The sequence below is a fragment of the Melopsittacus undulatus genome, chromosome 4 (genome assembly GCF_012275295.1).
Source record: "Melopsittacus undulatus isolate bMelUnd1 chromosome 4, bMelUnd1.mat.Z, whole genome shotgun sequence".
Lineage (NCBI taxonomy): Eukaryota > Metazoa > Chordata > Aves > Psittaciformes > Psittaculidae > Melopsittacus > Melopsittacus undulatus.
In genome coordinates this window covers 72,091,496-72,119,322 of record NC_047530.1, presented here as the reverse complement: position 1 = coordinate 72,119,322, position 27,827 = coordinate 72,091,496, and the positions used below count along the sequence as shown (strand labels likewise).

Here is a 27,827-nt window from a genome sequence, read left to right as displayed (position 1 = left end):
TGTGAGGGAGCAGGAGGGTGTCTGGCTTAGCCAAACAATTCACTGGAGGAGATGGGAATCATGACGACAAAGGTCCAGGCAACAACATGCTACTGTCTCTCCTTCCACTTTCCTCACCCAGGATTGTGTGGGAAAGTATTTGAACTTCGACTTTCCATCCCTCTGGGTGTCTGCCTATTCTGCAGCTTTCCCTCTCTCGGCCCCAGTGCTGATCTGTCCACCCTCCTACTACAGCAGCCATGCCTTTTGCTATGGTACAGATGGCTTTTCCTGGTGTCTCACACTGCTGAAAGGCAGCTGGGTCATCAGCACGAGCCAGGGGCTCACATCCCACCCATCCAGCCTCAGCAGCTTTTCCAGAGCCAGGTGCAAGGGCTGTTATGTGCTGTTGATCCTGATGGGTACAGGCAGATCCTGCCCATCAGCCCCTGGCCTTGCTGCAACATCATCCCTTTAAAACACCAGCTTCTCAGCAACACATGAAGGTGCGCACTTTAGCTATGATTTTTATTTTGCTATGGGGTTTCATTGTTTTGTTCCCTATTGCACTTGTTGATTGCAGTAAAGCAAATTTGTCACTCACATTCTGAAGTTCAGATGAGGCCGGATGGCTTGGTGGGGTGGTAGTGGTCACTAGCCCCACTTCAACCACTGTGCCAGTACTTGAAGCTGAGCTTGACCAGCTCAGAGCAGCGCTTTGCCACCCACAGCCTCGGCAAGACACCGACAGCCTGAGCAATGGCCATGTCTTCAGGAGAAATGTGTCACTCTTAGAGGAGCCACTGTGAGAGGAGCGATGGGGGCAGCTGTCAGCGAGCAAACAAACCCACAGTATAAGTTCATACAAGCAAACCTCTGAACTTCCACAACCCAAAGAGCAAATAAACAAGTCTGAATAGCACAATGAGGGCTGTGTCTGGTTTGTACAATACAGAATTGCCATTTATTATTTTCACATTGCCAATAAATAATTGCCTCTATGTAGCACAAGAAAAGTCAAAACGATATTCAGTGCTGCTGGAGATGTAAAACTAATCCTTACAAAAGCACTTATGGCTGAAGGAGGCCACTGCAGCTGAAGCCAGTGTCTAACCTCATTCTTACCTCCTCTCCCTTTGTCAGCTGCTCTCAACTTTCCCAGATGATTTCTGGGATGACATTTGCAAAGCTTAGTCCCAACTCAAGACAAATCTGTCTGTAAAACAGTTAAAAAAGACTGCATCAATGTTATTGTAGTCACACCAAGAATTTTTAAAACAGAAAAACATTGTGTTCAGATGACACAAAAATAATGAGGGCAGAAAACTTGCCTGGCTTTGACAAAAAAGTCTTTAAAATTTTGCATCTAAACTAAGCATGAAATCAAGAAGACATGTAAGAGAGTCTGAACTGGTGGCATTGGGGAAGTTCAGGTTTCTGGCAGCAGTCGGTTTTGCCAGGTGAAGCACGCACAGGCGTGTGCCATGCCCTGCATACACGGTGTGTAAGCCGCTGCCCCCAAGGTGTCCCAAAGCCCAGCTGTGCCACTGTGGGTGGCACCAGCCACCAGTACCACCTCCCCAAAGGCACCTCTGCCCCAGGCTGGAGGGGTCAGGCACCACAGCTGATCACCACTGATGGAATCCATGGCACTGGGGCTGGGAGCCACTGCAGCACGGAGGGAGGGCAGTGGGGAAGAGGAGCTGCTTCATCACCAGCTGCTGTTTGGGGTGGCTGCACCCATGGTTTCATGCTAGCACCCAGAACAGGTGAGCTAGAATGGAGCACTGCATGAGCTGGTGGTGGCCATGGTGGGAGCTGTAGTGGGCGGGCAACATCATGGCTAAACTCATCCACACAGACACCTCTCACCCCAGCAGGCAGGGGCCAGCAAACAGTACCAATTCTATCTGGTGCTGACTACAGTGCTGTATAAGAAATCCAGCTACCCATTGGAGGCCTTAGGCATGGGAGTGTAGGAACAGGGGCCATGATGCCTTCTCATCTTTTGTAATTCCTGCACATCAGCATCTGCCTATGAATGCAAATATCCCTCTATCCCACCAGCACAAGGTAGGAATGGATGGTTGATAGCAAGAGGCATCTGACAGTGCACTGTGAGACCCCAGCATGGATAGACAGCAAAACAGAGTGTGCTGGGGCTGCAAATAGTCGTCTCTTTTGTTACTCACCCTGCCCTGGCCAGTGCCAGTGAGCTGCTGCTTCCAACTCATTACCAGCAAGGCTGACAGCATGGATCACGTGTGTGTCGGCAGCTAGAGAAACCCCAGCCAGTTCAAGACATTCTATTGTTTGAATATGGTTACAAAAGTTGGATAGAATATAAGAGGATAAACTTTAAATCAAATGGTATTATATTTAGCAAACTGATTATTTATTTTCCTGTGTTATGGATGCCTCTGCCCACTGCCAAAGCAAAGATGTTAAATTTTAACAGTGTATTATGAAATCATATACAAAAAGGAAAAGAGCAGTGACCTCATGCTGTGTGGAGAGACATGCCTTGGGGGAAACAAACAAGAAAATCAAAACCAGAGTGAACACTCGGCTCGTTAAGCATTCTCCATTTCAGTTTATAAGTGCATCATGGATTCAAATTCATCAATTCGCTGTTTGGTGTTTCCTTTTCTAATCCTCCGGTAGGAGATTGTGTTGTACCTAGAATAGCTATGTCTGGAGATATCATTTTTTTTCCCCAGGCTGAGCTGCTCCCCTGGTTTCTCCACAGGGGAGTTGCATCCAGGAGTGGTCAAGGGAGATGCCTCTTTGCCACTGTCATACTGCTTTAGATGGGATGTATTGCTGTTCTCCTTCTTGATTTCGATCACCTGAACTTCATCCTCTTCAGTGTCCTCCTCATCCTCCTCATCCTCCTCATCCTCCTCGTCCTCCACCTCTTCCTCCTCCTCCTCCTCAGTGGCATTTCCCCTCCCATCGGTGCTGGCTGCGAGGGTCTCTGCTGCTTCCACGACAGTGCTGGCTGCCATCCCCATCACTGGCTCCCTGCTGCCCACAGGCAGCCCTTTGCTGCCTGGCCCTGCAGCAACACAGAGGGGGTGTTGGTAAGGACAGGCTCAGCGCTGCCTTCATGCCTCCATTCTACATGCTTTTGATATATCATCATAGTTGGTGTATTACAAGCTCCTGTCACCAAAGCACCCATCTTTCAGAGACTGCCTGGTGGTGCCCCACATCTCTAGGCAGAACTCCATTACCAGAGGTGCTTGCACATGCTTGAGAACAGCATTGTACAATCTGACTCATTCCTTAAGGCTACCTGCCTTTGCATTTTTTAATACCCACTTCTACCACCTTTGCCACTGAGCTCTCCCCACTACTGTCTTTTAAAGGGGGTGGTGATGAGAAGCCCATGGCCTAGCCTCAAAGAGGGAAGAGCAGTATAGCATCCCCACTGAGCCCCAGGACCAGAGGCACTGTGCCTCCCTGCATGAACCAGATCTGCTTCCGCCCTGTGGGATCCACAGGTGATAAACATCCCACTGCAGGGCCCTGCTGCAATGCCCTTCCAAACTTCCAACTTTCCCAAAGCTCTCTGGTAAGTGCCTTGGGCAGGTGCTGGACTCAATTAGACAAACTCCCTGTTCTGGAGTTGCTGCCCCTTCCCTGCAGACCCCACCATGGGATTAAGGGTCCCATCTTCCTACAGTGCTCAGTGCTGGGTCTGACTGACATGGTGGGAAAGCGAAAAGGAAAGGCAAAAGGAAAATAGAAACAGAAAAGGAAAGGGAAAGGGAAAAAAGAAAAGGGGGAAGTGAAAAGGGAAAAGGAAAAATGAAATACAGAGATGGGAAAAGGGAAAAGGGAAAAAGGAAAAGAAAGGGTCTGCTCTGCACCCAGTGCCCATCTATGCCCATGATGAAGCTGGACCCCAGGACAGCCCTCCTGGGATGGTTCTCCCTTCAGAGGTGGCCCACCAGGCTGAGATGGCTATTTCATATTTGTCCTGTTTGGCATTTGTCTTTGTGTTAAATGATGCTTTAGTGTCACAACAAATGGTCTATTCAACATTTTGCCTGTGGGGTCCTGAGCATTAATTAGACTAAATTGGTTAGGTACTAAAAAGCTGCCTGCAATTTAGAGATAAAGTGCTTGTGGCTGGGGAGGGAAAAGGTGTAAGGGGGGAGGGCTGTGTTTAATAGGTTTTATTGTGCACTCATAAAGCAACACAGCTGGAATATGGATGTCAGCTCTAAGTGGGAAAGCCTCCACCATGATTCACCTCCTCACAGTTGCTATGAAATATTATTGTACCCATGACAAATGTTCATATTTTTTCATTTTCTTAATCAAAGTTTTTGTTTACGGGGCATGGCCCATACATCTTTTAGAGCCACATTCAACAACATTAGCTTTGCCAGGACTGCAACAGCTACCCTGAGTTGTTAATCTCCTCTTCTCCAAGGAGTGACTTCGTATTTATGTGGCAGCTGACATATAGAAAATACCAATTTACTGCAGCCAGGTAAATGTGTAAATGACAAGAGAGATCCAGCATGGCTGGGTGCTGGGGAGTAGGATAGAACCACCAGCCCTGTGCCCCCAACTATGGCTGGGTCTCCAGGGTGGGAAGAACACTGTTATCAGCCCCTGATCCAGCCACCCCTCATCCCACACTGCCAAAACCAACAAGACATAGGAAATGTGGAAGGACAACAATGCTGAAAGCCCACCTAGAGAGAGATGTAGCTTTCTTTCAATAACATTCAATAAAATAACTCCTCCTTTCTGGAGGGGTGGCTGCATTTTGTATGGTATAATTGAATAGGTTTATCTACGTATGCATATATATATGCAATACATTTGAAGTTGTGACGGGGTGTGGAGAGCAAGTGCCCCCCTGCCACCCCACTCACTGCAGAAGGCAGGTGTGAGATCCAGCCTTGGCTCCAGCTGTTTTTTACTGTTTTCACCTAGGAATGAATAGAGAGGGACCCAGGAGATGATGTTTAAGAGAGGAATTTTCTGCTAGATGCTTGGGTGTCAGGGGGATTTATACATTTGGTGAATCAGGCAGGAATGTGGTTGGGTTTTGGGGCCACACATTTTTGACTGACAGCCTCCCGAGGTTATCCTCTGAGTTCCCCTTCCTGAAGCAGAAGATAAAGCACCTCCCAACCTCACAAGGCTGTTGGAGACCTCCTGACTGATGACCCCACTTTGTTTCAATATCCTATAGTCAAGGAGATACACACAAACCCCAGGAAGAAAAAGATACCAGACATGTTTTCTTAAAGTGCAGCAACTCTACGGATGAGAAATGAGTCACTGCTCTCCAGGACATAAGGGTCTGACTGAATTAAACAAAACCAATAACCACCTGCATGTGATTGTCTCTGAAGGGTACTCATTGCTATGCTTTGGGAAAACCTCTGTCCCACAGCGTTTTCAATTACCTTCCTCTGATTCCTGGCCATCAGTCCCCGTGTTCTGGATATCAGCTGATCCCTGCTGTACTGTCCCATCGTTTTCCTCTCGCTCCTCTTTAGGAAATACAAAGCACAAGAAATGGACTGATGGAGTGGTTAGTGAGAATAATTAGGTTTTAATGGTGGCAGATTGGCAGCAGTTTTTCAGAGCAGATTAAAAAAATGCTTGTTTCTGTAGTTACATGCTTTTCATTGCATACTGTATAACTGCTAGCTCAAATTTGTCCCTAACTTTGAATTATTCTGATTCATTGTTAACAGCTACCATAGGTTAGGAATTTTGACTCACACACATAGTGCATATCATTACTCATAAGTCTATACATAAAATAGAGCTTTTCTTTCCAAGCACTTAGAGAAAGACAGCCTTGTACTTTACCTTTGCATTGCTTCTCTTCATCAAAATCCCCATGACTTGTGTCCTCTGCCAGTGAATTTCTGTTTTCCCCCTGGTTTTCTTCTGCAGGTGGAGCATCATCAGGGCTCGTTTCTGCATTTGTGCAAGGGACCATTCCAACCGATTTTGCTATTTCACCAATGACCTGGAGTGGGTCTTTCTCCAGGGTTACACTCCCGTTGCACTCGGGCATGCCAGATGCTGATGGGACTTCTTCTGTCATGCTTAGAGATGTGCCGTGCCCACAGACCGGGGCCGTGCACTTCCGGGGCCCCAGTCCTGCGCCCCGGGATGGGGAGCGATACTCTTCACCCTTTCTCCACAGGGATTTTGCTCCCCTGTGCAAATGGTCAATGCCTGTCTCCTCTCCTGCGGGCGCTGCAGCAGAGCAGGGTCCACGGTCACACCATCAGATGTGCCAAGGGCTTGCCAGCGGGCTCTGGCCACGGGGCAATCCAATCAGCACCTCGCTTGTTGCTGAGGCTCATCCCGTTGCATAATTAAATGCACCATTTTAATTTACATAAACAAACAATCTGAAGCAAGGAAGCTTTTGTGCTGGCATGGAGAGCGGGTCTTTCAGCATGTCAGCCTGCGGTAATAAACAGGGATTTTGTACTCTTGGCACAATGGCCCTTTGTGTCTCCGCCTGGTCACAGGGACAACGATTGTTCTGACCTCTAATCCCTGGAGGGTGACCACCTTCCACAGAGCTGCTGCCACCTAACCCGCTTAACATTCCCCATCGGGTTTGTGTGCTGATAAACCTTGCCGTGCTGCTGGCCAGACAATGAAAGCTTTTTGCACTTGTTGGAGAACAAAGCAGCTGGTTGGAAGGACACATGCCCTGCATATGGCACAACACCACACTCCTCTGCCACCACACATATTTACAGGCAGGGTCATGTCCCGCCAGATGCTGAGCAGCTGCAATTACATACTCACTGAAATGCATCTTCAAGGGATCAGCCCTTAAGTATAGAACTAGATGATGAGAACCAAAAGCACAAGCCCATGTGATGCTTTGTGTCAAGATGAGAACAGAGGTGGCAGGTCCCCAGGGCCAAGCCAGATAGGCAATGGGATGCTTGCTACCCCACCAGTGCTGAGGCAGGTCAACGCTGCACTTCCCCTTCCACAGCCACCACACAACCCCCTTTTGCAGAAGCATCTTCTGGCAACAGCAGTAGAAACTTTCTTTAGATGAATATAAATGGGATGAGGGATGAGATTAGCACTTACACAGTAATTATCAGTCAGACCTAAAGATAGCAGGAGTGATACAGGGACGTTTCACAAAGTGAAGCAGGAGGATTGCCTGAGCAGCACTGGGGCATTTTCTGACCACAGCTGAACTTGTCTCAGCTGTGTGCCCAAAGCCAGGTTTACATAAGAGTGTAATCTCCTGCTGTGAAAGACTTTTTGTGTTGGTACAAAAAAACATTTCTGACATCTTTGTGCTTTAGGGCTTTGAAATCTTCATGTCAAGTTTTGACCTTGATTAGAAATGAACCCAAAACCTTTCCACTGGTTTTGTTCATCTATGAGTTTGCATCTTGAAATCAACAACTTTTCATCATTGTTATGAAAATGAGCTTGGTGTAACTGATTTATAAAATCAATCGTATGCTGGAAAAAATGTGTCAAGGAAAATGGATAATGAGGCTCGAAAGTGAATTGACAACATGCAACAGTAGGTACCTTCAGGAGAGACTGGGTACTCAGCACAGACTGGTGTCTGGGAAGAAGAAGAATACCTTCTCTTCTTATCAAGCTATTTCTATATCTCTGACGTAATCCAAAGGGCCCTGCAGGTGATTTTGCTTGACCATCAGGTCGAAGGAGGTGACCCTGCCCCTCTACTCTGCTCTTGTGAGACCTCCCTTGGAGTATTGTGTGCAGTTCTGGTGTCCTCAACATAAAAAGGACATGGAACTGTTCAAACAAGTCCAGAGGAGGCCACGAGGATGATCAGGGGACTGGAGCACCTCCTGTATGAAGACAGGCTGAGAAAGTTGGGGCTGTTCAGCCTGGAGAAGAGAAGGCTGCATGGAGTCCTCATAGCAGCCTTCCAGTATCTGAAGGGAGCGTACAAGGATGCTGGGGATGGACTCTTCACTAGGAACTGTAGGGATAGGACAAGGGCTAACGGGTTCAAATTTAAACAGGGGAAGTTTAGATTAAGTATGAGGAGGAAGTTCTTTACTATTAAGGTGGTGAGGTACTGGAATGGGTTGCCCAGGGAGGCTGTGAATGCTCCATCCGTGGCAGTGTTCAAGGCCAGGTTGGACAGCACCTTGGGTGATAGGGTTTAGTGTGAGGTGTCCCTGCCCATGGCAGAGGGGTTGGAACTGGATGATCTGAAGGTCCTTTCCAACCCTAATTATTCTATGATTCTATGATTTCTCATTTGACAGGTCCTTGTCCCCAGGGGTTCTGTCAGTGTGGAAACACCACTGAAAAAGGTTTCATGGTTGGGACTTACCACGTTTGGGAGCATCCCTGCTGCACCATGATCTCAAGGGCTGAGTGAGCATGTGATCTTCTCACAGGGTCAAGGGGCCATGTCTGCATTGGTGCAGCCAGCACAAATCCTAGCTTGAGTATGGGACAAACTCCCAGCCAAGCTTCTAATGTGAAGTCACACAAAGCTGAAAACATGGCATCAGGGTTGGCAAGCAAGTAGCCTGACAACCTTGGATCCACATCAACTCCCATGGGAAGGGACAGATCCTGTCTTCATATCCCCAGGAACCTGCCTGCCTGACTTCTTGGTTGCAGGAAGATACTGAAACAATTTTAGGTATTTCCTGGTGCCATCTATTGGTTACACAATCAGTTCTCAACAGCTCATGTTTTCCCAAATGAGCACCTTGTGGTCAAATCACGATTTGCATGAATCTATTATAAATCATTTTCCATGTGACCTTTAGCACAGGAAAGTTTCCATTCCAGCTCTGCTTTACTGAAATTTCAGAAACATCACCTGGGATTTCAGAGGCACAACAGGGATTTGAGAGTTGGTGAGGTAAATCATTGCTGAGCCCCAGTAATTCCAATTCATGCCAGAAACAGGAAGAGGCTGCCGTGGCAGGGTGTTTGCAGAGCTCTGCAGTCTCCTCTGTCATTAACTCTCTGCTGCCCAGTTTCTGCTCCAAGGTTCCAGGAGCATCCCCAGAAGCTGCCTGGGAAGCACATGCACTACACATGGCCACTGGAGCAGCTCTAGAGCAGAAGTCACATAACCCAGGGTCACCATGGGAGATGCAGTGCCACCCAAAGCCAAGGCAAGATGACAGGCATGGTGGCACTGGAGACAAATGTTCCCACAGCTGAGCACAGCCAGGAAGGATTACATTTCACTTGAACCCCCCCAACAGAAAAACTCCTGTGAATCATGTCAACAAAATACAATCAAGTATTTCCATTTTGTCAGCAAGATAAATACCTTATGTTTATTAAAAAAAAAACATGCCTTGGCATTTCTCTTCTATAGTGAATTTCAGGATTTAACTTTTCATCCAGCAGAGGAATGAAAGGAAAGGCAGAAGCAGGGGTGTTCCCCCTGCTGCAGCTGTGTCAGGCACTAGCCAGCCCTCACACATGCTCATGCTTTCCCGCTGCTCCCACTGGCCATGCCTGGCTTCAGAGGGGAGTTGCAGAAGGAGCTCTGATAAACAGGAATACATGCCAGAGTGATGCAGCAAGGGTATGCTACCTACAAACAATGGGCACATGTAGATTAATTCAAGTTTTGACAGTGTTAAAAATAGGCAGCTGCTGCTTTCTTCCTGGCAAACACTACATAAGCAGCTAGAAGGGATTTATGGTGAGGGAAGAGCAGCTCCTGCCTGTTGGAAGGCATTTGCCAATGCAGGTTGTCCTCCTCTGTCTGCCCCCAGGAGCTCAGGGTCACCTGTCACCCACAGGTCATCTCAGTGACCGAAGTGATGGACGCTGCTTGTGTGCCACAGCATCCCCAGCAGTGTTTTTAAGCAGGCAGAGTTTCTGCTTAAAAATACAGCTGGACTCAGAAAAAGTAGCTGCTCATTCTTCCCACAGCAGGCAGCTATTTATAATCAAAGCTGGGCAAAGTCACCTCTCGGGGCTGTGGAAACATTTAATTTGCACAAACCTGAGGTGGTGTCATTTCTGCCTCTAAGCTCTTTAAAAAGTGGAAGCCTGTACTGAAAAGAGCCAAACTTTACAGAAGCAATCCAGGCTGTGGACCTTTCCCTGAGCAGAGCATCGCCTGAACATCCCAACTCTCTTCTCTCCCCGACACTTCTATGTGCACTGGAGAAACTCTTGGTTCCAGCCCACAGGTGCCAGCAGGGCATCTCTTGGCTGTGCAGACCAGCATGACCAATGGCAGCAATGTGGCATTGCCATCCTTGTCATAGGCCATCTGCTTTGCATCAGTTTTGCAAGGCATCAGCACTGGGGCTTGTTGGATGGGCTCTGCCTGGGCTTCATTGGCTGTTCTCACTGTGATAGTGATTTCTGTGGCTGACCAGTGCCTATGGTGAGGTTGATTTACTTTTGCTTACCTGTGTGTAGCACAAACATAGCTTTACGTAGACGGCAGTAACAAGCAGCGGCTCTGTGCTGAGAGCATAGCAATAAATTCTTGGGTTTATATGTGTATAAGTGGCAGGAAGGACAAACTCAGTCACCTGCAATAACTACATGTTGTGATCTTTTCAGTGCTATGATAGCTGGATACAAACAGATGCTATTAATGAAAACTTCTAAAACAACTGCACAAGAAAAGAATGTGAGGTGCAAAAGCAGAAATCAGCAAAGCAGAACCGTGTGTGGGAAGGCAGAAACACAGCCCTAAGGGGCATGTGGAAAAGTGGTCACTGAAGGGATAGCCAGCTGCTCTGAGCACAGCTGAAAAGGAACAAAACTCAGGACATGCAAAAATATGGCTCAGACAAGGAAACACAGCAACTCCTCACATATTTCAGCAGCTTCCAGGGCTGGACCTTTAATGTGTGGGGGAAGAGTTTTTGCAGGATAGTACAGCCTTGAAGCCAGAATGATTCTCCCTGGATTTGAAACGCTTCCAACAGAAACCACAATGTGCTTCATGGTTTTGTGGGGAAAAAAAACTTCCACAGTAGAAATTCAGGCCAAGAGAGCCCAGAGGAAAAAAAAGGAAAGAGATATTGCAAAGGTCATAAAAAAAGGGCAAGGCTGGCTAGATCTGGGCACTGGGCAAGAGCGGGTTAAGCAGTTAAGAACCCTAACAGGGTCAGACTCAGTAACATTCAGCAAATTTATTGACGTTTTAAGTTTACAAAGGAATTGAATTCTTTAGAGCAGCCACACTTCTTTCTGCAGTAAACTCACACCATTATATCCACAGGGATAAGAAGAGAAAAGGTAATCCTTTGGCTGTTAGGAAATTAAGCAAACCCTTCAATGACCCCATCCATGATCAGTTAGCATGCCTCCTCTGCTGAAGGTCCAGAGCACTTCTACACACATTGGTTCAAGCCCCAGCCCTTGAACCAGTGTTACCACACAGCGTTTCCTGTATGCTCACCTTCCTCTTGCCCTGATTCTTGTTAGGCAGAGCAGGGATCCTTTCAGACTGCTCCATGCTAGAAGAAATGACATTTTAAAATAGCTTTCTCCTTTGTTTTGCTCTCTGAGCTATTTGGCTTGCCTGTGAGCTCTTTCCTTCCCTCATAAGGCTGAGGCACCATTGTTCTTGATGCCTACTGCAGCAACCCCATGGAGCCCGCCTGTCACCCACATCCTGTTTTTGACTGTGACCATGAATGTCATGTTGTTGTCTTACAGCAACCAAAGCATGCTCTTGCAGCTGCTAGAAAACCATCATTTATTCAGTCTTTCTTAAGGCCTGTCTTAATCTTGTTGGATGTCCAGGCTCATTCAGCCTTTCCACACTAAAAGCAAGCATGTATCTCCTGAGATAGGATAACCTTCCAAACCAGAAGGAATCCTGCCTTCGACCGCAAAGCTGAACTAATTTCGAGATGCAGCCTAAGAGAGTAGAGTTCATACAGTGTTTTAAATACCTTTTTTCCTTCCTCTATGAATCAAGTCAGAGCATGTAGGACGTGACCAATATGTCCTGTCAAGCCCCACCTCTGTCACTTCATCCCTATAAACTAGCTGCAATAAGCAAAAGAAGACATCCATTCAGGAGCTGGGAATGAGGGGAAGGCAAAGCAGGCCCCTGTCAGGCTGACACATTTCCATTGGTCTCTGCAGACCAGTCAGCCCGTGTTCTCCACGACAAACAAAAAGCTCTGGCCTGGTTCAGGTATTGCCGTGACCTTCACCCAGGTGAAGAGTCCATAGCACCAGTGGAGAAAGCTTCAACCCTCTGATCAGACATAGTGGGCTAGGGATATTTTGTCTTTTGACACAAATACATACAACAGTCATGGGTCCAAATACTGCTTGGCCAGGTATAGAGAGATGAGTGCTCCAGCTAGAGAGGAGCGAGCCACCATCAGCCACCCACAGCCACATGCAGCAGCGTGCTGATTACGGCTTCCTGGAAACATCCCCATGCAGGTGATGGAGAGTGCTCTTCCCTCAGTGCAGTCTGGCACCTGAAGCCAAGCAACCCAACTGCACATGGGACTGAGTTCAAGGTTCCTTTCTAAGTGCTGAAGCCATTTGTTCTCTCTGGGGGCCTTCAACAGCCTTCACCAGATTTTCTGGTTATTCTGCCCACAGTTGCTTTCAGTCACACATATATATGCATTTAATTCCACAGTTTGTCCAAATAGAAGTAATATCTCCAATTTTTTTGTCTCATTTCAGCTGGTGTTACTGGCAAAGAAATGTAAGACTCTATCTTGAGACAACAAATCACAGGCAACAATCATGATGCCTAGCAATGAGCTCCAGAGCCCAGACCAACACCTGAAATGCTCCAGCCTAGGCTGACAGGTTGGCTCTGGCTCCCTGTAGGTGTCAGACCAAAGCCCACCTCCAGGCCCAGGGGCTGGGGGATGAATGGTAGCTGAGGGCTCACAGGCTGAACTGCAGGTGTTTGGTTCAGCAGCCCAGACAGATCATCATTCCTATATGTATAAACCTCATGAGTTGTTCTCCTGATTGCCCTTCAGCTTTCCTGGATACTTGCCGTATTACCAGCTACTTAATCCTTTTAAGAGAAATTACAGACGCCAATACGGATTCTGCTGGCTTAGCAACATTCATTAATTAGAGAACTATTGGGAACAGCTTGTTTTCATTTGGGGTTCATCTCAGAAGGAAACTATTGGATTTAGCCTGAGACTGATGAAAAGACCAGGAAATCCTGCCACAGCAGTACCTGAGTGGTAAACAACTGCATGGTCTGCTGGGTCAAAAGAAGAATAACTCATACAAGGTATTTAAATTATATTTAAAATTCTTTAAATTGTATTTGAAAAACATAATCAGGTTGCTTGGGCTGAGCAAACAGCCTATTTCCCTGCTGCCTGAGGGGGAAATAAAATTTTTCTTTTTCTTACCATTTATGCCCTTATTTATTAAATCACTTCATATGAGCTATCAAGTTAATCTTATTGACAAAGTCTCTGCTCCTGAAGAAATGTGAACACCTAATGACCTTCCTACCAATGCAGTTGAAGCACCAGCCCCAGGGCCATCTCCTGCAGTCCCTGGACCTCAGAGGGACCACGTCCCAGGCACAGCCCTCTAAGGAGGCCCCCAGGGTACAACCTGCAACTGCCTCCAGGCACAGGGCAATCCTGCTCATCCCTGCAGGACAATCATCTGCCTTTACTTCTCTCACCTTAAAGAGGTGAGATCAATCTGAGCTATATCGTTACCTCACAATAAGTGGGCAAGTATGTTTTCAAATCCAGTAAAATTCCAGCCAGGCAAATAGAGCACCATGCCCTCCAGGGGTGCAGTGAGACCCCGGCACTCTGGTGACTCTTGCCAAACTGACGCCTTGTAGAAAGCTCTGTTTCTAGCAAGGCTGGCACCACAGAGCTGCGTTGGGAAGTAGAAGATGCAGAGACCCATCACCCTTTGCTGGCTCCCCACTGCCCATCACCTGCAGCTTCCCACAGCAGTCACTGCCACGGCCCCCTTGCCTCCCTCCTAGATCACACAGACATACCCACCTCACTGCTTTTCCCTGGGGAGTCCTCTGTCCACAGAGCTACCATCCTGTTGGCACCTCTGCTCAGTGCTGCTGGTGCTCCCCACTACGCTCGTTTGACACCAGAGACTATGAAGGGTGCACTAGTGCACCCTGCTCTGGACACGTGGAGCTGCTCAAAGCAGCAAGCACATGGCCACCACCAGCTGCTCATGCACAGAGCCTGGCCTGGGTACATTCTCAGCAGACTCCTTTCTACTTCAGATCCCTGGAGCAAGACAAGTTTAGCAAGACGTGCCAAACCCGCTACTGGCAGAGATTGCAACTGGTCAAATCACAACCAATAAACCAGTTTATTGCAGGGTTTATACAATGGCTGCTAGGAGTGAGAAACTGACAGCAGCCAGCATTTACTTTGTAAATCTATCAGTGCTGTCGGCTCAGCTGACCAGCAGAACCGATCCCTGCTTTGGAGACTGGGAACTGAGTTGTGGAGTTCACCGTCTTTTTCTTTTTACCATGGGTAAATCTCTGCCCTTCATTTCAAAATGTTACTTCCCAGGGTCTGTCTCTGTCATATGCTCTGGCCTCCCTCCTCTTTCTAAGGGGAGCCTGTCACTGGTTTTAGTAGAAGCACTTGCTTTACTAAAGACCCTTGGAAGACTATGACTTTGGTAACAGGAAATAAATAGCTATCAATCAACTCTGCATTCAATTGAAAACTGCTATTAACACTAAACTATGCTGAGGAAGTTCTGCAAAGGTTCTTCACGTTTCAGAGTTAGTAATTTTCACGTTAACGAAGAGGTCCACAGTGTGCTCTGGTTAAAAATTAAAATACTTGAAAATCCCAGAGCTTTTTAAATATCATCAGTACTGTTGTCTGGAGGACTCCCATGCAGCACCACCACGTATCACCCACTGCATGCCTCCACTGAGCTGCTGCCCATGGTCCCAGGTCATGTAGCAGTCCCACGTATAGAGCCCTGGGCATCAAGGACAGATGTGCAATGTCAGACTCTACTTTCTTCCTCTTCCACTGCCCGGTGAAGGCCTGGAATGAACTTAAAAATATTCTTTCGGACACTGGGTCTCCTGCTTTTCCTTGGGAGGGTCCCAAAATTACTGGTGCAGCTGCTGCCCTCCCAGAGTGGAGACATGGACCCACTGCTGGCCAGGCTGATACTGCGGATCCTCCTCAGTGACGACCTCCCAGGAGCACCATCTCCATCCCTGGGGAAGAAGCAGTCATCATCCACGCTGGACTGGCGGCTCAGGCTCTCTGCCGCTGAATCCTCAAAGGCACAGCTCTGGTAGAAGCTGTCCTCACTGTCCATGGTCATGGAGCTCAGCCGGCTGCGGGAGCTGCTCTCACTGGAGAAGCGAGGCTTCACTGGAAAGAGGTGTCCTACCGTGCTGCCACCACTGAGCAAGCTGGCCTCTTCCAGCTCCAGTGTACCCAGCAGCACGTTGTCATTCACCTCCCCTGAAAGCAGAAGCCAAAGAGGAGCATTATTTACTGGTGTCTGCTCAGTGCTGGGCAGCAGGATGCCTGTGCCATAGTGGCACAGGGAAATGTCATACCCAGCATCCCTCAAGGGAAGCTGTTTCCCAGCTGTGAGGTGCTCTCTGCCCCTGCCATCCCCCACATGCAGCATCAAAGCCACACTCTAGACAACCCATAAAAAACACAAGCAAAGAAACCTTTCCCCTGATAAGTCCAAATAAGAATGGATAAAATATTTGCAACCCAGGACTCATGTGACAGAGCCTTTGGTCTGCAGTAATCAAGAAACATCCAAATTTATCCCTCCCAGGAAAAGAAAACTTTCCCAGGGGCAGCCCCATGCCTTCATTTGCAGGGGAAAAAGAAAGCAAATGAAAATCAGGTTAGAGAATTGTTTTTTACAGATGAGACACTGTTTCCACAGAAGAACTCAGCAGCGCTGTGGTTTTCTACCCGGAAACAAGGACGTACCGTGCAGCAAGCGTTGTTCCTGTAAGAGCAGAGAGCGCAACTCCACCCATTTCTGCTGCAGACTTTGCTGTGGAGGAGGAAGAAGGCTCTGTCATTCATACACATTTGCACAAGCATAAAACATTTGTAAAGAAAAGGATTTAGAAAGTACAGGTGCTACAGGCAGCACTTGTATGTCCCTTTTTTTACAGACAATTTCCCTGGAGTTTAGCAAATTTCCCCTCAGTCCACTCGTATCCTGGGTGCTCGGTGAGGTGCTGTACACATCTAATTTGAAAAGAAGCAACCTGGGATCTGTAGAGTGTGCTGCTTGCCTTCAGCATATCCAACCTAATGCCATCCAACACAGCAACATTTTTCTTTCCCTCTGTTGCAGATCAACTTTTGATGTAAAAACAAACTATTGAATAGTTAAAGAAGTGACAACAAATCAACTGATGAGCCTCTGCCTGGAGACAGTCACAGTAGGTACTTCCCCAGTAACCTGCCTGAACCTGATACACCTCAGACGTTGAGCCGGACAGGCTGCCAAATCGCACAGTTGTACACCCAAACTGACCAGACCTGCATGGGCAATCCTGTCAGCGCATTCACTTTTTTTCCCACACTTCGGAAAAATCAAACACACAATGAAAACCCCAGCCCAGCAGCAGGGTGATGATGTCCTGGGATGTCTGTGGGCAAGCCTGCAAAACAGGAGCAGAGACTGCTTTTGAGGAGTACCAGTCCAAGGTCTGCTCTTACAGTCTCTACACAATGTTGAATACAGTAGGCTTTAGAAGTTTATAATTCAAAGAGACCAAGGAAATTGCATGTAAGAGATGCTTGTGCAACTGCACGTCCAAGCCTGTGGTGATGCCTTGTACTCACAGGCACATTGCGGTCTCACTGCGGTTACAGGGGTTTGCAACAACCAGGCACACCCTTCAGTAAGGCACTAGAGACAGTTATAAACAGAATTAGATTCTTTCCACTTCAGCACACCGATGTACGAGCACAGGGTCAGTCTGACGCCCTATTTTACTCCACAGCAACACTTGTTGCAGAGGTTTGGCATTTCTGGGAAACAGATGTTTTGTAAAAGTATCCCTCTTGAAATAAAACCATTCACAGCAGATTTTGAGATTTTGGCTTTATGATTTTCCTGTAAAGGTATGGGCAGAATGGCCAATTTCTGGTGACTTTACTGGTTATTTCATCCAGATTTACAAGGGACCAGACTTAATGACTCGCCATGGAGTACTGACTGTGGCCAGGTTGGAAGCAACCTGCTGCTGTGTTCTCACTAGCACAGTGATGAATGCTCTGGCTCTGGGTCCTTTCTTGCCACGTCTAGACTAGCCATCCAGCTGGTTAGTCCCAGCATCTCCAAACACCTCCCCGGATCCAGGGATGTGGTCACACACAGCTCCACACAAGGCCAGCATGGCGCCTGCAGTCACACCATCCTCCCAACACCTCCCACCTCACTGGACACACTGGGCATGTAGGGGTTTGTCCCAGCCCCACAGGAAGCACCAGTGCTGCCTCCAAGCTCAGCTCTGGAAGCTGTTCACACCAGCCAAGAGCCCAGAGCCCCCAGCTGGTCAGTTTTGCCTCCTTCAGAGAGAAAATAACAGCTGTCTGCCAGGGAGCAATGCCTAAAACCATTGTAGCCGTTTCCAAAAGCATCCTCCATGGTGCCTACCAGTTTAACAAGCCTTGGAAGGCAAACTGAGCTCATTGAGGTCTCACCCTGATTTCCTCACCCCTGCCCATCATCTGGGCTGAAGTGATGATGACCAAGATATTGCCTGGACAGATGGACACTGCCCTCAGCATCCCCCAGCCACAGACCAGTAAAGGTTGGGAAGAATCCATCCTTTCCTCACCCTCCAGCCCCCACAGCTAACGTTTGCTCATCTGCAGCATCAGTGTCATGCAGCAAATTACAACACCCAGTAATGTACTGTTATAAATGCAGTGCAAACCAATTAAATAAACAAATAAACATTGTTTTAAACATGCTAAATGCTAAATATGAAATTGCTCCCATGGTAGGACTTACATTTTATAGACAATAGCACACATGGCAAACTGTCCCTGCTGCTCAGCTCTGGCAAGCCTAACCCATTTGTCATGAGGCTTACCCTAGCCAGATTCATTTTTAATGAACTTTTTAAAGTACCATACTCCTGTGTGCACAGTTTGGCATACAGTCACCACAAGGAAAAATCCCTCACTCAGGTCAGCCAAGTCCCAACTTTGGAAAGCCCTTGGCCACTGCAGTGCTGTGGCTGCAGTCGGGTAAGCAGAGAGGCATGCTGGGTCACTGGCACCCAAAAACCTCTTGCCAGCTTGGCTGCCTCAGGCTCAGCTGGGAGAACAGAAGTTCTACAAGTCAGAGGTGCCATCAGCATGCTGTCTCTGAAGAGCCTGGGCTCTGCTTGGGAAAGCCTGCCTTCCCCTTCTGCTAAGTACAGAGGATATTAAAGTACGCTGTTCTGTTCTTACAGGGGAGGATTGCCTACCAGCTGGGCACAGCTGAGATGCAGGTAGAAATGGAAATGTTTAGGGAGCTACAGAAATCATTGTGAGGGGAAAATATTACAAAAAAAACCCAGAAAATATTATAGGGACTGTGGCTTGGGGTGTTGGTGACAGTGGACACATGGGTGTTTGTCCCCTGCCAGGACACCTAGCCTCATGGACCTACCTCCATTAGCAGTGAAACACAACAGACCTCTGCGTTCAACAACAGATTAACTAATTACATTACCTTCAGTAGCTGCAGCTTGGTCTCGAGCTCCATCTTCCGCACAAACATGGCCCCGTTGACAGTCTCTAACCTGTGAAGAGCAGGCAATGTTGGCACTGAAGTGGAGAGGAGTGTTGAGCACTTCCAGGCCATGTACCACAGCACACTGCAGAGCAGTGGAGAGCTCGGGAAGCAGCTGCATGCAGGGACAGGGAGCACCCCACATGCTGAACCTTCTCCTCCATGGCTGTCTTCAGCCCTCAAATGCAACAAGAGTGTGGCTCTGCACAAACAGACTCAAAGGGATTGTAGCCTCTGAGACAGCACAGGACTGCAGGGGGGCACCAGAAGCTTTATTGCCTTCCAGCTGGAGAGTCTTTTAAGCTAAAAACCATTTGAAGGAGAGATGCTTACCTTAAATAGTTCCCTGAAGACTTTATCAAGTCCACTATTTGCTTGTGACTATAGCCATCAATGTTCACACCATTGATACTGGCAAGGATATCACCTGGTAGAGATACACAGAAGCAAAAATTAGCACATGCATGCCTTCCACATGCCCTACAACAAAAGTAAGTGGGAGGGAAGCAAGGTAAGGCCACCACGGCAGGAAACCAACATGAATAGTTACCAGTTTGAAGGCCAGACAGATAAGCAGGACTTTCTTCTTGAATTTTGCAGACACAAGTACACACGTCCAAGGAGTAATTGTTTTGGTTTGGAAATCTTATAGTCTGTTAATACCAAAGTGACAGAGTTACCAATATAAAAACCATGAAAACAATTTAAAAATCAATATTCTTTTTTACACATTTTTGAAATGAGAAGTCTGTGATGAGCAGGGTGTATTATAATACAAGTACGAACAGCAGAATGTTATAACCTAACAATTAGAAATTGCATTCTTATGATAAAGAACAGCAGACACCTAAAAGATACCTGTGAGGTGACTGCAAAAAAAAAACCCAAACTTTTAAAGCAAGTTGGTTATTCAATATCAAAAACTCAGTAACTTCAATCAAGAATATCTGTTAGCATGGATGCAGGTTGCTTTCTGGAAGGATATTTCATGTTCTCAGCCGCAGCACGGCAGGATGTGACTTGGGCTTTCAAGTGATCGACTCCTACTCATTGTGAATGCTGCGTGAAGCCAGCTGGTGCTTCCAGATAGATCAATTCACAACAGGGCAACTGAAATGCAGGAAAAGTTGAACCTGCTTTTGCTCTTTTGGCCTCTTAAACTCATTATCCACATCACCATACCATCTCAAAAGTGCTTTTTATTATTGACTTATACATTTAAATATACATTAAGTAATCCTAACTATAAATCCATCATGTGATTATCACTGCTGACGTATTTAGAAAAATGCAAAAGTAGGCGATGCAACCTGACCAGATCTTGCATTGACAGGAAATGTCTTCTTGGTTACATGCAAATATCAGTATTTAGCCACATCTTCCTACTAAAATTTAAGAGTGAAGCCAAACTTCCTGAAAACCTGACAGCCACATGTAACCCAGATATAAGAAGTCATATTAGATTCACAAATTTCTCAATCAGTGTGGAACAAATAGGGATGGAGGCTGTCTGAGCTCAGAGCTTATCTGCCCAAACCACACCAACACAGTGACATCAGCCCTTGCACCAATAGTAAAACTTCTGGCCAAAGTAAGAACACCAAATAAAACATGAGGGTCTTGGAGGACATGCAGCTGCACGTCAGACTCACCTACCTACTCCAACCTGAAATACTGGGCCAGCTTGAGCAATATAGGGGACAAGTAGGCTAGGATTCATCACACCTAACTGGAGTGTCTGGACAGAGGTGTCAGGATGTCCTCACAAGAGCCGCCAGTTGAGGCAGGCATCTCTGGGGGGTGACTGATGGCCCCAAGAGAAGCACTCCCGGAGAGTGGACTTCCCTCCCATGTACCTTCTCCTCATAGGCTGCAGGAGCTGGCTAGGCTGTAGTTTTGGAGGGCACACCTAGCTTTTAAATGGCCGCAGTGGAGAGAACAGCTCCAGAGGGTCTGCTCTGCAAGCACTTTGGGTGTTTTGGGAGCTGCACCCAGGCTCTGATCCACAAGTGGGAAGTAGAAAAAGTGGTAACATGAGAGAAACTCTGGCATTTGGCCATCACTGCAGTTCTCATGAGCTCCCTGCAGATGGTAGACCTAAAGTTTCACATCATCTTATTGTGGTTTGCCTAATTTTAACTTGTAGTAATGAAATTATAGCCCCTAAATAATGGCTAAACCTTAGTATCAGACAAATGTTGCCTTTCTATAGCCTGGACTTTCTAGAGAGCTGCTCAGGCTGAATGTTCAGGAAGAAAATGTGCCAAGAACAATTATTTTTAATCAGAATGTCACATGTAATGAAAATCTGCCCTGACAATTTATACAAAAGCCCAATAATTGACTCAATTATCCTCCCTTCTGAAAGCTCTCCACTGTTCATGAGCTGAACACTTACCCACTCATTAGTCACAGAAACAAATCTGAAAAAGTTAAGCTTTTCCTAATACACTAATTTCACTGAAAATACTGTTTTCTCTTTGTGCACAGATACAGGCAAGCACTCTGAAGATGCCCGGCTGCCACGGTGATCGAAACACAGGGGTGACATGGGAGGATCTCTCAAAATGTGCTCGTGCTTACAGGTCCTGCTGGTAGGCAGAGCTCTGTGGCATTGTCACAATCTGCTGCTCCCAAAACTTCATCCTTTTATTCCTGAGGTTATCTTTTATTCATAACCAGGGTTTTATCAGGTTTACTGATCTGAGAGTCACCTTTCTCACAAAAATCTACAGAACAAAAATCTTCCATTAGCAGTGCTCCTGATAAGATTCTGGTAATGGTTTACTGACTTCTACATCTAACAGAATTCCTTCCTCTATGATTTAGCACTCAAAAACTCATGCTTAGCAATTATTTATTAAAAAACATACCAATACTGTACATCATCTTTGAAAATATGTATGTCTATATATCTTGAAGGAGGTAGTAAAAAGCTATTAGAAGGTATTTTTTTGAGAGAGAGGGTTTTGGATGTTTCTTTATATTAAAATAGTCTCATACACAGTTCTTCTAAAAATACTCGTTTATGGAAGTAAGAAGTCATTGCCATTGCCTCATATTTGGATTTAGATAAGGTTTCTCCTACATTCAACACTCTGACTTGTGAGAAGGCCAGAAATTCTCATCTGTGACCTTTGCTGTGAAAAAAAACAAACTTGAAAATGCATTTTAGTTCTGTATTGCTACTGTAAGCTCTTCAGACTTCATGAGGAACTGGCAGATACCTTTCTCTGCTTTATGCTGTCTTAACCTAATTTTGAGGATGTGACACTTGAGAGTTTGCAGCATATTTTGGTTTTAAATGAATCAGCTTATTATTTAAGTCTTACCTGGATTTCAAACCCAAATGCCTCTTTATCTTCTTTCAATATAGCAACAAGGTGTCTGTAAGAAGAATGCACAGAATTCCAAATGAATGCCAGGTTGCTACTTCATGCACCCTGTATTTCCAACCAAAATAATTGTTGCCCATCCTTGTGCTAGCAGGTTATCATCATCCTTTTCTTCAGATGTTGCAGTAGTGGTGCTTGCTCTTTCCTTACTCAGACTAAATGTCAACAGTTTGATTTGCACATCCCAGTTGTTGGGTATCACTCCTCGTCCTGTGCCCTTATCCCACTAGGGCAGCTAAATGGGAAGATTCCCAAAACATGTGTTTCATGCAGAATAAGTAAATAACAGTGATTATAGAGGAATATCATCATACCTCTGTGGCCTGGAGGAGTCACCCAAGGAGCTGGATCTGGCTAGGGCAAGCTGTAATAGGAAATGGAAATAAAAAGGGGTCAATAGACTCATAGTTCTTTGAGGCACATGGCTAAAATCAGTTTAAAAGAAAAAAAACTAAAACTAGTGCTGGCTTCCCATCCCCAGCTTGTACCAACACAGCCTCTCCCTCAGTCAAACGAGATCTTAAACTTTGAGATAGGGAGGAAAAGCAGCACAGTCCAGGATTCAAGACAACTTCTCATCATGTTCAAAGCCACCTGTTAGATGCTGATGGCAAGCTCAGCCAGGCACAGCAGGGATCCAACAGCCAACAGCAATGACCTCTGGATGCACAAACCTTGGGAAAAGGTGCTTCCTCCCGCCCAAGAAGACTTCCTTCACCCTACCATTCCTTTCCTAGTGAGTTACAGAACAATTTCAAGCCATAACAGGTCTGATATAAATGCCCATGGAGGATGTTTAACTAACATTGCTGTAAGACAAACTATGAACTGCAACATATTCTGATGTGAACGACTGCACTAACTGGCATGAGGAAGATGAAGGAATTCATGTTTGTTTTTATTGTGTTGGAAATTAAGCCCTGAAAAACTGGCTATTGCTTAACTTTTCTTATTTTGCTGAACTTTTTAAATATAAAATTTAGTATTTCTAAAAATAAAGCCAAAACAAAACCAACATGGGTACTCTTAGTAAATCAGAATATTGTTTCAGTTGTTCACCTTCAGAAAACATCTGGGCATCCTCACTGGCAGATGGTAATGCAGTACCTGTTCCAGCTTTATTAGAAAACCGCCCACTAGCTATGCAATCTTCCCTGCAATAAGCTAAAATTGACAGCTGCCCTACCACCAGCCAATATAAAATAAAGAAACACAAGGCTTTTCTTGGGCAGTGGTGATAATTTCAGGTTGAATCTGACATAAAAAATGCTTGGAGTAGAAAACTCTTCCCCAGAGCACTGGAGATGTAATTTCTGAGGGCTCCAGAACTGAGGCAGACAAGAGGTTCAACCACTCAAGAAAACCCCTGCATCCAACAGGGCATCAGAGATGGACCTTACACTGGTTCTAGCAATGTCAACAATGCTCTTGTCTTATTTTGCACACTTAAAAAACCAAACAAATAAAACAATCAGGAAGAAAAATAAAGAAAAAAAAAACAACCAAAACCACACTATATAGCAGCCCTGTGTTTTCAAATAACAGAAGGAATATTCCTTCTTCACAATTCACCTTGTTGTACTGCAGTGCACCACACAGAGTAAGGGGTCATGTATCAAGTATCGCAGCATGGCTTGTGGTCACCCCATGCCATGAGCTGCTCCCTCCCCAGTGGTGCACAGGCACTCTTGCTCTTGGGGAAGGTTGATGGGCACACAGCACCAGAGCATCTTTCCAACAGTGGGAGCCCTGCAAAAAGCTGAAATTGGTGAGGGTCCAAGACTCTGGAAAGCAGGGATTGCTGTCATTCCCATTACTGCTATAATTATTATCCCTAAAGTGCCCAAATCACATCTCTATTATACTAAGACCTCACCTTTCTTTTATACCTTCCCACTAAAAATCTGTGGGCATTTATAAACTTATCATTTGTCAGAAAAGGCAGAAAGCACATATAAATTAAGGTAGCTGCAGACAATTTCCCCTGCAGTTTCTTGTGGCTGTTGCACAGCATTTCTGAGCCAATTGATGCATGGTCATGGCAACAGGTATCTAGGATCCCTCCTTCAAGCAAGGTAGACCTGTGCCTGAAGAATTCTCTGGAGAAAGTGAGGATCAGTGTTAAACATTGATTTTTCCCATAAAAATGAAACACAAGTAAGGAATTACATTATCCCTGAAATGATTGTAGTCTATCAGCCACACATCTCGGGCTTCAGCAGTATAAAATGATGCCACAGCATGATCAGCTATAGAAACATGTTTACTTGTTGAAAGAAAAGGAGGGGAGGGAGAGACCACATGTGTCTATAAACTGCACACCAGGTGAAACAGCTAATGGCAGGCAAGCAACCATTAGGTACATATGGTCTGTGCAGACCAGTTGTTGGGCCTGATGCCCGAGTTGTAAGTCATCTTTAACAAACACAGCAGTGTCACAGCCATTTACTGCCAGCTTCCCCTTGCACCAGCAGCAATTGCTGCACAACGGGCTGCTCCTTCGCAGCTGTGGGGGCTGGATGCTACCCAGCAGTGGCATTCCCAAAATTAGTCTGGCTCTGGCTTTCCCCACACTTGTACAAAGAAAAGGATTAAGTGTGTTTCCTTTACTGAGCAAAGCCTTAAGTGCGCAGATATTATATACCAGTTTTCTAATAGTACTTGCAGATTACAATGTGTCTCAAACATTTCCTATTTAGGTTCCTTCATGCTAGACAAATGGACCCAAAGATGGAATTGCTCACCTGGCAATTTAGAGCAACAGCAAGAGACAGCTTTGTGGAACTCCAGTTGCAAACAGCAGAAATATACTGTTCTGGGGGAAAAGCCCAGATGCCAGAGACAGCCCAACCAGTCCAACAGTTGTAGCAAAATACTCCAAAGCCCAGATGGAAATAACTCAGGTTCTTTCTGTCAGCACTGCAGCACAAAGAGCAATCTAGCCAGGCTGCTATACTGAAGTAAATGCAACTTAAAGAAACTCCTGAACAGCAAGAGCCTATTTTGACTCGCAGTGCTGTTGTAAACAGAGAAGAAATACAGCTGCAAAAGCATTTCATGCACCCAAGCCCCGGCAGGCAGAACACTTCCTTGCTTGCTCCTCTCAAAAGCTTCCCACACCACCGACGCTGAAAAGATTTTATTGCAATTCCCAAACCAGCTAGGCTAAAGGCGTCTGTCTGGTGGTGATCCTTCTAGCACCCTGACACCAGGAGCCACAGAGAACCTGTGCAGTCACTTGGGGAAACTGGGACGTTTCTGCTGGTACCTGCAGGCACAGCCAGAAAGCGGCTCTCCAGGCTGGAAGGAGCCACCAGCCTCCCAGCACATAGAAACAACCCCGTACCTGCTTGCGCCCGCGGGGCAGCGTCCCCCCTATGTTGGCCAGGAGCTGGATCCTCCTGTTGTCCATTGGCAGAGCCTGCTCCCTCCCAGCAGGGTCAGCACCAAAACCTGTGAAGTTGGTGTTATCGTTTTGCTGATTGAGCCACCTTAGAGCCATGTTGGTGGAAGGTCATTTAAAACAGCACTGCTAAATGCTGCAGCATGGCTGAGGAAACTAAAATACACTCACCCCTCCGTGATCAAAAAGTATAAGACAGCCACGTGACTTGTGGTTTAGGTGCATGTTACATAAATCTCTTCTAGCAGATCACCAAGGCACTTGGTATGTGTTGTGCTCATAGGAGAGTTAAGAATTAGGCTTGGCAGTTAAAGAAATCTGCTTAATTTTTCCATTCTTGTGCACAATTCTCACCAAACAGCTTCTTCTCTCTGCAATGGTTTGTCCTTAAAGCACTCCTTGCTTCAGACACTTGCCTGCATTCCAGTTGTTCATTCTCCCACTTGCTTGGTGTCACCTGCATTGCTCAAATTACCTTTGTGAAAGATGGGAAAATAGTGCTTTCTTTGGATAATGGTGCTAGTACACGACTTTCCATCCACAGAGAGGAAAGCAAGAACTGAAAGCCACAGACTGAGAGCAGGAGCTGAAAACTGCAGAGCAAGGGCAGAGCAATGCCTGCAGCACAGTGCTTGTGCTTTGGTAGGGAGCAGTGGCTTATTCAACAAAGCAGTTTTGGGAGCAAACACTAAAGTAAGTGCAGGGTCTGAAGAAATGAACATGAGGAGCTGCCCCAGAAGAGCCATGGACAGGCACAATGCCAGAGAGAGCCTTGCCCAAATGTTATCCTTACATCTTCCTTGGCTGGCCTGGGCGAGGGGAAGATGATGGGAGCTGCAGGAAGGCAACTTCACTGTGCCTGGCCAGGCGCATGCACTGAGGCCATCCGGGCAGGCAGGTGGGGTGGTCACAATTACCAGCGACACCCCAGGGACACTCTCATGCAGACTCCCTTTGCACACCCACTTGGCAATCTGTGCCAGCAGCCAGGGAGCTGAGCCATCCATTCCCTTGGAGCAGAGAGATCCTAGCTGGGATCTTGCCCTGGTCTGCACAGGCCAGAGCATGGACTGACATGGGGCAAGCTGTTGTTCTAAAATCAAGTTTTCTTACAGGGGGTTCCTCTCTTCCAAAGGATTTTGTCCCAGCAGCAAACTCATTGGGAAGATTTCATCACACTGAGAATTTTTTGCTGGGTTGTCTTTTCATTCCAGTTATCATCTGACCTGTTGCTCATCAGAGCCTGGTGCCCCTGGCCCGCCACCATTGCCTGCTGTCAGAGGCCATGAGCAGCCGCTGAGAGAGGCTGGACATCCTGATGGGACTCTTCAGAAACTCACTGACATTTTTTGCTGAGTCAGCTGGATAAATACTGAGGGCTAACTCCACAAAGGAACCAGAGTTTTTCACAACCAACCTTAGCTGGCATTTGAACCCTCACAAGGGAAAAGCATGGCTATTGCTGCCAAAACAGAGAAGTAATAAAAACGTACAAGTTACATTCCTTCTTCTCAGTAGAGACTTCTTATGCGCCTTTATGAAGTATTGCTACACACAGTAGTAGAAGACCCACCTCCCAGAGAGAGAGGGGAACCATGGGGAGAGAGCAGTTCAGTTTTGTTTCTGCTAACCTTGTGGAATGCCAGTGCAGTCTGTTGTGCACTGTCACAACAGATTAATTCAGAGGTGATTTGCCTGCCTTTTATAGTGCTCTGCCCATACAAGTGGTGATGGAGGAGGTGCAGGGATGGGTGTCCAGCTGTGACCAAAAGTACTCACCCACAGAAAAGATAACAGCTTTTATGTAAGGGACTGTGAAAAGCAGAACAAGTTTGTAAAATTAGTATAATTTAAAAAAAGAAACCCACGTCTCTTCTTATGCTGGAAATAAGTCTGGTTTTGGACTGCAGAGCACTATAGATCACATCACAATCTTGGCAGAAACTCAGGGTAAGTAAAACAATGAACACAGTGGGCTGGGACATTCAACTAAAAGGTAAGTAAAATTTAACTCCTAGGAGTCATATAACACAGGAGTTTTTGTTTGCTTTTTTTTGCACGGCTGATTTTAATCATATTTCTGACTCACTAAGTTGATTTTCTTACTACTACTTACCCAGCCCTTACTGCATCACCTCACTAGGGAGGAGCTGCCTTCCCTCGCACTCCCTGCACCACTGGTCAGCACACGTTCCATGATGGCACCCACACAGGAGAGCCACCAGCTGCATTTCCCACAGAAGCAGGATCCACATCTATCCCCACATCCTTCTAGCTGCAAT

General features: G+C 46.5%; 2 protein-coding genes across 2 annotated transcripts; both read right to left on the bottom strand.

Moving 5' to 3' along the window:
- Window positions 1–2,477: 2,477 nt before the first annotated feature.
- Window positions 2,478–6,067, bottom strand: ERMN (ermin). Its single transcript, XM_005154027.3, has 3 exons — window positions 5,827–6,067; window positions 5,415–5,501; window positions 2,478–3,037 (listed from the first exon to the last, which is right to left on the bottom strand). Exons 1-3 carry the CDS (start codon window positions 6,065–6,067, stop codon window positions 2,574–2,576), a joined length of 792 nt encoding a protein of 263 aa, XP_005154084.2. The 3' UTR covers window positions 2,478–2,573.
- An 8,699-nt stretch (window positions 6,068–14,766) lies between these two features.
- On the bottom strand, window positions 14,767–25,644 carry CYTIP (cytohesin 1 interacting protein). Its single transcript, XM_005153732.3, has 8 exons — window positions 25,489–25,644; window positions 22,457–22,506; window positions 22,080–22,134; window positions 19,298–19,400; window positions 19,081–19,174; window positions 18,688–18,757; window positions 15,930–15,996; window positions 14,767–15,437 (listed from the first exon to the last, which is right to left on the bottom strand). The coding sequence occupies exons 1-8, from the start codon at window positions 25,642–25,644 to the stop codon at window positions 14,965–14,967; spliced, it is 1,068 nt and encodes a 355-aa protein (XP_005153789.2). The 3' UTR covers window positions 14,767–14,964.
- Between the last annotated feature and the right edge of the window lie 2,183 nt (window positions 25,645–27,827).

Excerpts from the sequence above, each read along its gene's own strand:
- ERMN (XM_005154027.3), bottom strand. The coding sequence starts at position 6,067 with ATGACAGAAGAAGTCCCATCAGCATCTGGCATGCCCGAGTGCAACGGG. Across the intron at positions 5,502-5,826 it reads TGAAGAGAAGCAATGCAAAG|AGGAGCGAGAGGAAAACGAT; the intron begins GTAAAGTACAAG and ends TATTTCCTAAAG. Across the intron at positions 3,038-5,414 it reads TGGCCAGGAATCAGAGGAAG|GGCCAGGCAGCAAAGGGCTG; the intron begins GTAATTGAAAAC and ends GTGTTGCTGCAG.
- CYTIP (XM_005153732.3), bottom strand. The coding sequence starts at position 25,644 with ATGGCTCTAAGGTGGCTCAATCAGCAAAACGATAACACCAACTTCACA. Across the intron at positions 22,507-25,488 it reads TGCCCCGCGGGCGCAAGCAG|CTTGCCCTAGCCAGATCCAG; the intron begins GTACGGGGTTGT and ends TTCCTATTACAG. Across the intron at positions 19,175-19,297 it reads TCTGTCTGGCCTTCAAACTG|GTGATATCCTTGCCAGTATC; the intron begins GTAACTATTCAT and ends TATCTCTACCAG.